Below are 10,487 nucleotides of genomic sequence, written 5' to 3'. Positions count from 1 at the left end.
AGCTCAGCTGGCTAGTTATTAAAGCCCAAGCTAACATTAAATTTGTAGTCTGTCCTGCCTCAGTCTCCTGACTACTGGGATGATTGGTGTGTGCTACCACATCCAGTTTAATTTTTGCTTTGTGTGTGTGTGTGTGTGTGTGTGTGTGTGTGTGTGTGTGTGTGTGTGTGTGTGTTGAGACAGGCTGTCCTGTTGCTCCCAGGCTCGCCTTGAACCTGCCATGTGACTGAAGATGTCTCTTAACTCCTGCTCTTCCTGTCTCTGCCTTCCAAGGGATAGAAATACGGCGACTGCCACCACACCATTATTATAATGAATATTTTCATGCCTGTTCTTCATACTTCATGAGTGTCATGGCCTCTTCTATATGGGAAACATAAAATTATTCTTTATTACCTTTGAAAAATGTTATAGTACCTCCTATTGAGTAGATGTTTCATTATACTGTAACTCATTAATGATATGTGACCAATTATCTAAATATACATCTACCATTTTCAATTGGATATCAAATGTTTATTTATTTTCTCTCCTATAGTACATCCCAACCCCAGTTTCTCCCCTCAACTTTTCCTTTCTCCCAGATGCACCGGCCTCCACCTCCCCTCAGAAAAGAGCAGGCCTCCCAGGGACATCAACCAAACACGGTAAAACAGGTCCTAAAGGCAGGCAAAAAAAAAAAAAAATCAGAAACATCCCCTGCTCCCTCTGTTAGGAATCCCACAAGAACACCAGGCTACACAGCCATAACATAGATGGCAGAGGACCTAGGTCAGACCCTGACTGGGCTCCCTGACCTCTGTGAACCCACTTGGGACGCAGTCAGTTGATTCTGTGATTCTTGTGTTGTCCTTAACCCTTCTGGCTCCTCCCATTCTTCCTCCCCCTCTTTCACAGGACTCCTGAGCTCCTCCTCACATTTGGCAGTTGCGCCCCTCCCCCACGCAGCCTCCTTTGGAAACCTGTAACACGCTAACAGCTCAGGTGCAGAATTGCTCCTGAAACACAATGTGTGGATTCCATTGGCATGCTTGAAGTCCTGTCAGCCATAAAAGCAGCATGAGAACTTCATTGTGAGGGAACTATCTAGGCTCTCATAAGACCTGCTTCATAGAGATGGTCGTGGTGGCGCACACCTTTAACCCCAGCACACAGGAGGCAGAAGCAGGCGGATTTCTGTGAGTTCAAGGCCGACCTGGTCTACAAAGAGAGTTCCAGAACAGCCAGGGCTATTACACTGAGAAACCCCGTTTTCAAAAACAAAAAAAAAAAAAAAACCCTATATTCATTAATTCCTCCCAGCAATGGCACCCTCGGTGACAAACACCACCTTGCACTGTCAAGGAGGAAACAAGCTTTTATACACTCTTATTATATTCAGAGCATAACAGTTTGTAAGTAAGCTCTTGGATGTGAGCCTTAGAAAACCCCATAGCTTAAAATAAATACTGTGAGCCCTCCAAGCTATTTCATGTACACTTGGGGGAGGTGGGAAAAATGATTGTGTTGTATGTGGGGTTTTGAAAAATCATTTTATTTAAAATATAAAAAGACTTCCATGTCTTCTGTATAGGCCTGTACTATCAGTAACTAACTGGCAAATGAGCATCAGAAAATGGCTATTATGGATGTTTTAAAACATAAGAATTTCTCAGAAATCACCGAGCCTCAAGAAGTCCCACAGGTCTACTGTCATGCACAGTGTGAGTCTGTGGTAAATATTAGCTAATGCCACAGAGGTAGCGCAGGCACGCAGACACGATTGTTTAGATAGAGCCCAAGTTAAAGGTGTGAGATGCAGGATTTTATACACTTGTATCGTACTCAGACTATAGCAGTTTATAAGTAAACAGTTTATAAGTACTTGGGGATCTTATCAGCAAACACAGCTGTGACTGGGCGTTTTCTATCTAAGAACCTTGTGCTGTTCAGACCGAGAGAGCTGGGAGCCTAAAGCCTTCCAACTTTCCTTTATGAGGAGTTTGGAAAACTACTTACTCCACTTGAGAAAGGAAGTTTCCAACAAAGGTACCCTCCATACTCTACAAATTATATTCATGTGAGTTGACTTTTTGGTTTCTGAATCCCACGCTCCCATTCTAGAAAATTCTCTCAATTGCTTTGTCAACTATAGAGCCGTGTGCCCGTCTAAGCCTCTAATGGGAGGGAATGGTGGACCTCCAAAGGGAAGGTCTATGGGAGGGAAATAGGGGTGATCTGTATCCACAAAGAAGCAATGATTTAGAGAGGGTGGCATCTTAGGGGAGGTACCCAGCCCTGGACGCATAGTTGTTTCATCTGCCTCTGTTTCTGTCTCCAGTATCTCATCTGTGATAACATCTCTACGGGTGGTCCTTGTCATAGCAAAGTCCAGCTCCCCAATGCAATGGTGGCCACGTGACCAAAAATGGCCACTAAGAGTGCATCATCCTCAAGGCTGGTCTCCTGGTCCAAGGGAAGCCTTTCCCGTTAGCAAGATCTACAGGATCCCTGAGAGACTGACTGAAAGTGGGCAAATCTGCACTTCCTATGAACTGTCTAACAGACAAGCCTGTTCCAGCCTGAAGCCCACAGAAAGGACTGCATTCTACAACTACAACCCTTAAAGTCAGCTCCATGTGATAGCAGCTGTAAATGAATCTTATTTCAGTTTAAACAACTTATTCTTCTTCATTGTCTTCCTCCTCTTCCTCTTCCTCTTCCTGTTCCTCTTCCTCTTTCACTTCCTCCTCCTCTTCCTCTTCCTCTTCTTTCTTGTTCTTCCTAGTTCTCCTGTAGCCCAGCTAGCCATGAACTCCTGATCCTCCTGCCTCCACTTTGAAAGTGCTGGGATTGCAGGTGTGCACCATCATGCCTGGTTTAATTGAAACTTTTTTTTTAAGCCGAGCATATATCCCTTGCAACCAAAGGAAGCTAAGATGCCTCCCTTGAATCACACAGAAACGTCTGAAGGCTGAGATGATAGCTAGAGTTGAGTTCACTTCCTACTTGAACAGAAAACTCTTCATTATTCCTGGATGTTTGAGTTTCAATTAAAGAGTGGTCACTTCTGTGGAAGGCCTAGACCTCTTTGAAAGTTTTTTCATCTTATTTATTTATTTTTGGTGGAGTTGGTTTTTCTTTTGTTTTGTTCTGGGTCCTTTTATTTGTTTGTTTTGCTTTTTTGGGTGAGGGGGGTTGGTTTGGTTTGTGTTGGGTTGGGTTGTGTTGGTTTTTTTTTTTTCAAGACAGGGTTTCTTTGTGTAGCCCTGGCTGTCCTGACTCTGCCTCCTGAGTGCTGGCATTAGAAGTGTGCACCGCCATGCCCAACTTTTATTTTTTTAAAGTGGTGTCCCAATATCATCCTTTCCATCCTTGATATCAACTCTGCCCTGGGCTTGCAGAGGAAAACGCTCTTGGCTCTTTTCTTTTTTTTCTTTTTTCTCTTTCTTTTTTCTTATTTCTTGCCTCTTTTTTTCTTCATAGAAGCTCTTAACTACAAGAGAACATTAACTCTTTCTTCTCCAGTCTGATTTTCCAGTGTTTTTAACTAGTAAAGGGGCAGTTTTCGGGTCTACACAGTTCTCATTGGTGGACCGTTTAGTAATAAGCCCTTTAAGATGAGTTGCCTGGCGTCAAGCCATTTGCTTGCTGGTTGGAAAATGGCAGACTTGTCTTCTGTATTCCAAGTGCTCTGTACCTACATACACATGAAGCAGAATTGCTTCCTAAATAAGACTCCTTTAACTGAGGTTTAGACTTTATGATATATGTTTGGCTTTGCTTTGGGGGGGGCCAGGGTTTCCTTGTGTAGTCAAAGCTGACTAAAAACTCATGGTGATCCTCCTGCCTCAGCCTCCCAACTGCTGAAATTAGATATGTATATCACAAAAGCTGGTGATATTTTTTTCAACGCACAAGTACAAAACCCAATAGTTAGCATAATAAAAAAAAATAACGTTACATACCATCAATAGTTTACATTGATGGGTAGCACACAGTGCTACCACCATTGTTTGCATGTCACAGAATCTCTTTGAGGGCGCTCCAGTCATTGCTCTGGGCAGGTGAGACATTGACCCTTACACTGATGGTGAAGCAAGGATCTAATTTTGGTCCCCTGAATTAGTTCTCCTATTCATGAAGTTCTTAAGAATACATGAGTATAGCTAGGCACGGTGGTGCCCGCCCTTAAACACAGCACTTAGTAGGCAGAGGCAGGAGGATCTCTTTGAGTTCGAGGCTACCAGGGCTATGCAGGGAGACTTCATCTAAATAAATAAATAAATAATACATGAGTTATATTTCCATCAGAGAGCAATCAGTCATCACTATGGGGAACTGTAACCATGGCAACTGAAGTCTTAAAGGCTGTGATGGTCGCGAATGACAGTTTATTTCTGTTTCTATCCCCCACCCATCCTACCTGGTTCTGAGGTCCTTACTTCTGTGTGTTAGCCTTTGAATGTTTTTCTTGTCATGTGTTCATTTGACAAGGAGTTTCACCAGGTTGCTCAGGGCTGGCTTTGAAATCTCTCTGTGGGCCAGGCAAACCTTGACATTGTGATTCTAGACCCTGGTTGCCAGGCAGGGCTGGGAGCCTGGCGTGGATGCTGCTCCCTAAAGGAAAAGATATGAACTATGAATCTTAAATGGAGGTTTGTCATGAGAGTGAAAAAGAGTAGGAAACAAACAACCAGGAAAAAAAACCACACCAGTTCAGCTAATATTAAAGAACTGTGAAAACATGGCCACCACAAAGTCAGTGGGGGGAGTGAATAAAAGGCCAAGTGACCAGGGAGAAATCCAAAAGAGTGGGGGATAATGGGGTACCCATGGAAAGCCCACAGGGGGCAATTAGCTGAGGAAGGGACCAGCTGAAGTCATGGGGAGAGAGGGTGACAAGGTAGGGCAAGGGGCATGGACAAAGAGAACACAAGGAGGGCTGCTAGGACGGTTCTGTCGATGAGGGCTCTAGCTGCCAAGTTGGGTGACTTGAGTTTGATCCCTGACCAACTTCTACGAGTCGCCCTCCTCTGGCCTCCACACATGTACTGCGGCATGCGTGTGCCTCCTCTAACACATATAATTAAATAAATTGATGTAATTTTTTTAAAAAATAAAAGGGAAGTGGAAGCAGGTAAAGTTAGAATCGGGTTGTTCCATGGAGGGCTCTGGAATCTGAGTCTTATGGCACAATTCCACATCTAGAGTTTTCTGGATTACATATCAAAACCCAAAGGGTATAAAAATCTGGGCTGGGCATGAGAGCTGGCATCAATACTTTTTGACACCCATGAGAATGGAAACAGGATTCCAGCAGAAGAAAAGGAGAAGTGCTCAGAGCTCCTGGGGATCCAGAAGTTAGGGGCGGGAGCAGGGCACTCGCTGTGCCCTGGGCATTGCTTCTGGAGGCACTTGGGCCCATTTGAAGTGCCTCCCAGTGTGAGGAATAATGATGTGCATGTGTAGACACTGAGAGAGGGACAGAAAAACAGAGGAAGTCAGTCCCAGTCAGCACTGTATAGAGTACCACCTACAGGGTTATAAGAGTAGGAAGATTATAAAAGCAATTCTGAGAAACCATAAGAAAATTTAAGGTTGGGGTTGAAGGTGAATAAAGGAACTATTTGGAGAACATGAGATCTCTTTTGTCATGAACTCGAGGTTTTCTTCCTTCCTTCTTTCTTTCTTTCTTTCTTTCTTTCTTTCCTTCCTTCTTTCTTTCTTTCTTTCCTTCTTTCTTTCTTTCTTTGAGTTTATTTATTATTTATACAGTATTCTGGCCCCATGTGCACATGTATGCCCGGAGAAGGTACCAGATCTCATTTTACATGGTTGTGAGCCACCATGTGGTCGCTGGGAATTGAACTCAGGACTTTTGGAAGAACATACAGTGCTGTTAACCTCTGAGCCATCTCTCCAAGCCAAACTCGAAATTAAATTGTGTTTTCTCTGTATACAGACACTGCCTTTACAATATATTCGAAGAGTGCCAATAAAGTTTAGTGTTCATGATTCTGGAAAGGCTTTCCGGCAACTGCCTTTCTTCAGGTGAGCACTAGGTGGCGCGCTTTGCTAGACTAAAAGCTTCCTCAAAAGAAGACTGTAAAATGTTGACTGTATCTGGGCTCTAAAGTCTTTGTGTTCAAAAAGGCTTTCTCTTGGGGTGTTAATGTCCTCCCGCTTCTTGAGTAGTTCACTGCTTAGTCAATGGACCGTTATTTGGATGGTCCGTGGTTTACTTGTCGCTGGTCTCAGCCAAGCCTTGCCCCTGGAAGGGCTCCATCAAGAGAAAAGCTGTTCCCTGAGCCCGAAGGGTGGAGCCCGGTGAAAAGGAGAAGGGGAGTCCCGTCTTTATCTTGTACCAAGTCTTGTTTTCCAGGCTTAGTATTAAGTACTAAGGATTGCCTATGGTGGGTGAGGCCTTTCGTATGATCTCAGGACAGTTCTCGGGGACTATAGTAAGGGCTATCTGGATGCCTAAATAGGTAAATAGCATACAAGTCTCTGATTTCTTGTTTGTTTGTTTTTTGTTTGTTTGAGACAGGGTTTCTCTGTGTGACCTTAGCTGTCCTGGACTCACTTTGTAGGCCAGGCTGGCCTCGAACTCACAGTGATCTGCCTGCCTCTACTTCCCAAAGTGTTGACATTACAGGCGTGTGTCACCACGCCCGGCTCATTGCTTTCTTCTTTACCTCACCTTCTCTTTAATTTTTAAAGTTTCTTTTAATTTTTTAAAGATTCATTTTTATTTGACATTCTCTCTGCACATGTGTGCATGCATGTCTGTGTGTCTGTGTGTGTGTGTGTGTGTGTGTGTGTTTGTGTGTGTGTGTGTGTGCCTGTGTGTGTATATGAGTGCAGGTGCCTTCTGAGCCCAGAAGCAGAAGATGCCCCTGGAGCTGGCCTTACAGGCTGTTGTCAGCTGCTGCTGGGAACTGAACTCAACTCCTCTGTGAGAGCAGGGCTCACTCCTCATCACTGAGCCATCTCTCCTGTCCCTGAAACATCGTCAAATAACTCTAACAGTTCTTAATAGTTAAGACAATGCATGTTACAAAACACTACATTCAATATTTCAATTTTGTTTTTTTGAGAAGAAAAATTAGTTTTCAAAAAAAAAGAAAACCTGGAAGGGCCTGAGTGTAAATAAGGCAGTTGAGGGATAGTTCAAACATGAAAGCAGATGTGAAGAGCCACTGAATAGAAGGGTTGCAAGTGGCCTGCATCAATTCTTGCACAATCCTTTTCACTCCTGGGTCCTTGTGGTCATGTGCTTTAGCCTCCAGGAAGAGACAGTGTCTACACAGCGTGGCTGAAGGCATCGTGGCTGATATTTTATACGGAAGTTTCTCCTTTCATGATCCTTGCTTACAAGGGTTTGAGACAGTTTTTGACTGTGCCATAGCTCTCTCCTGGCTTTTGTGTGAGTTTAATCCTGGGGTTATAGGTGCCCATCATGAGCTATCTAACGGAGCCACTCTACTTAGGTAAGATCTGGTCCATAGTGTTACGTATGTTTCTCCCGATCCCATGTGAACTGTTTATCATGTCCTCTCTTGCTCTTCCTCTCTGGTGTCCAAATAACTCTTCAAGTTTGACTTACTATCTCCCTTATATATGCCCTGCTTTCTCCCAGGCACCAGGCTGAGTAAAAAAAGGTCCCTTAAACATTTTTACACTGTACTTTTTTTTTTTTTTTTTTTTTTTTTGGTTTTTCGAGACAGGGTCTCTCTGTGTAGCCTTGGCTGTCCTGGACCCGCTTTTACATCTTTAACTGTTGCACACAGGACCCTGTGTGGTCCTGGGGACATTCCAGTTCTTGAGGTTGATGAAGCTGTCTTTGGAGCACATTAGAAGAACTGGCCAAATGCCATGGGTCTCCATGCCCGACCCCCTAGCCCATTACACACCTACTGCTGCTCTGCCACTAGGGCACTATTTCACAAATTCTGCTTCTGTCTTAGACCGTGGACTCTCGTGTGTGTGTGTGTGTGTGTGTGTGTGTGTGTGTGTGTGTGTCTGTGTGTGTGTGTGTGTCTGTGTGTGTGTCTGTGTGTGTCTATGTCTGTGTGAAGAATCCTATTCAGTTCATTGTCATTTCCCAGTGCAGAGCACAGTATCTAAAATAAACATGCGAATCTTTATAAATAGGGCTCTGAGCTGCACAACCAGACTTAGGTCTGAACATTTTAGTAAGTATCCTGAGAGATTGTGATATAGCTGTCCTTTAACTCATAAACTTTAATAAGCACTGACTTTGGTCTAAATCCTCAATAAGAAGATTTTTTTTGTTTATTTGTTTGTTTTTTTTTTTTATTTTTTGTTTTTAGTTTTGGTTTTGGTTTTTTGGTTTTTCGAGACAGGGTCTCTCTGTGTAGCCTTGGCAGTCCTGAACTCGATTTGTAGACCAGGCTGGCCTCGAACTCACAGCGATCCACCTGCCTCTGCCTCCTGAGTGCTGGGATTAAAGGTGTGTGCCCCCACACCCAGCCCAATAAGAAGTGGTTTTTTATACCTTTATGTTACAAATCCTGTGTGTAGGCACCGGTTCCTTTGTGCCTGGCCCCACTACAAAAGAATCGTCACAATCAGATCACACACCCATATTTGATCTTCACCAGGCCTGGCTTATTACTCCTCATCATCACAAGCTAGGAAACTAAGACACAGAAATGCTGAGCAACCCAACCCAGAGAGCCAGTGGGCAGGACCACGGGGTAGCCAGGGTCGTGGCATCTTATGAAACCTCCTCCAATCTGGAAGACCTGTGCCCATTTCTGTAACTACAGTGATTTGGTTTCTAGACATATGGTCACTTTGTTTCTTTAGAGTCTTGACTGCCTGGCCCATGAACCGCCAGGCAGGTATTCCTGAACTGACTCTCACTGATCTGTGCTGTTTTATGTTGCATGTTTTCTCCCCCCTTTCCGTTTCCGCCCACCAATATGTGTAAGACCACCCACATCATCTCTGACTGTAGTCTTGCTGTGCCCTTCCATCCAAGGTGAAAGGAATAGAGAACTCCGTCATTGCAGGAAACACACAGGAAATATTTTATTAATGTCCAGATGGAGAAAATGGTAGAGTAAAAATATTTCAATAGAAATCCATGATTCTCCTCAGAGAGCCCACCCTGGCATTCATGGCGCCCCAGTCGTGGTAGCGCCTGTACTCTCCGGGCCTCAGCAGGTACTGCCGCCCCCGGTAGTTGGGCATCTCATAGAGGACCCAGTAGCCTTCCATCACGTGGAAGGAGTGGAAGTCACTGAAGTGGAAGCGGTCCTGGAGGTGGGAGCAGTCGTCTGTGATCTCCACCATCTGGCCTCTGTAGTCCTCTCGCTCATAGATCCTCATCCTGTGAGAGCTGGACTGTGCGTCCCGCAGACAGCAGACAAGGGGGTGTCAGAAAACCTGGGCTTGGCAATCTAGCACGTGCTGCCTGGGGGGCGGGGCGTCCCTTATCTCTTCTATGCCAAAAGTGACTGACTTGAAAGAAAGACCACTAATGCCGTGCAAGTGTCCAGGAGGTTGTACACAGCGGGACTCAAGAGGTCACCGTTCCTTTGACATAAACTGTGCTCCGTGGAGTTTTCCGTTATTGTCAGCTACACACTGGCCCTCCTCGGCGCCGTTTGTAAATAGCTACCTTTCTGTTTTGTTTAGTCTTTCTCTTTTTCTTTTTTTTTTCCCCCCTAGATTTGTGGTGATCTGAGGCTCTCTTTGGAAGGTATAAAAAATAATGTGGTATTACAATGCAATCCCAAATGTATCCTCAGCAAAAGGCACCTTCTTGAATCTCTTAGCCTTAGGAGAGCTCGAGGAAGAGAAGTGAAATTACCTCTTGCACAGGAAAGAGGAATGGCGGTGATTCAGAAAGCTCAACCCAGATATCCCTCCATCTTTCTTTGTTGCCACAGACCCTGGCACCCACAAAGGCTGTAAACTAAGGACATCTTAAAGACTGAGGCTCATCTCTCAGCTCTAATGTGTGTTCTGAGAAATCAGTTTGGGGCAATACCAATAATGAATGTTCGAGATCCCGGAGAGGCCTGTGTGGATCAAAACCGTAATCCTTTAGGACAGTGGTTCTCAGCCTTCCTGACGCTGCCACTCTTTAACGCATTTCCTCATGCTGTGGTGACCCCCAACCACAGAGTTATTTCGTAGCTACTTCATAACGGGTAATTTCACTACTATTAGGGATCGTAACGTAAATATCTGATATGTGACACTAAAGGGGGTCAGAGCCCATGGGTTGCGAACCGCTGCTTTAGAACGATGGAAGGTCAGGCAGCTTGTCCTGGCTGCTCAGGATTGATTACCTAACTGACTGTGGGCAGGGGGGTCCCCAGGAAGGGATGGACTCACGTGCGGGATGAGACGGCAGGAACGCACAGAGTCGCTGAACCCCATCCACTGCTGGTAGTCAGGGTAGTCCCCGCGACGCAGGAAGTACTGGCACCCCGAGAAGTTGGGCTGCTCATAGAGCATCCAGCAGCCAC

General features: G+C 44.9%; 1 protein-coding gene across 1 annotated transcript; it reads right to left on the bottom strand.

Moving 5' to 3' along the window:
• Window positions 1–9,081: 9,081 nt before the first annotated feature.
• LOC311596468 (gamma-crystallin E-like) lies at window positions 9,082–10,487 on the bottom strand (the record flags this gene model as incomplete). Its single annotated transcript, XM_084779929.1, has 2 exons — window positions 10,354–10,487; window positions 9,082–9,354 (listed from the first exon to the last, which is right to left on the bottom strand). Exons 1-2 carry the CDS (start codon window positions 10,474–10,476, stop codon window positions 9,082–9,084), a joined length of 396 nt encoding a protein of 131 aa, XP_084636055.1. The 5' UTR covers window positions 10,477–10,487.

The sequence above is a fragment of the Acomys minous genome (assembly GCF_964271855.1).
Source record: "Acomys minous genome assembly, chromosome: 4".
Taxonomy (NCBI): domain Eukaryota; kingdom Metazoa; phylum Chordata; class Mammalia; order Rodentia; family Muridae; genus Acomys; species Acomys minous.
This window is presented reverse-complemented; position numbering and strand designations above follow the sequence as displayed.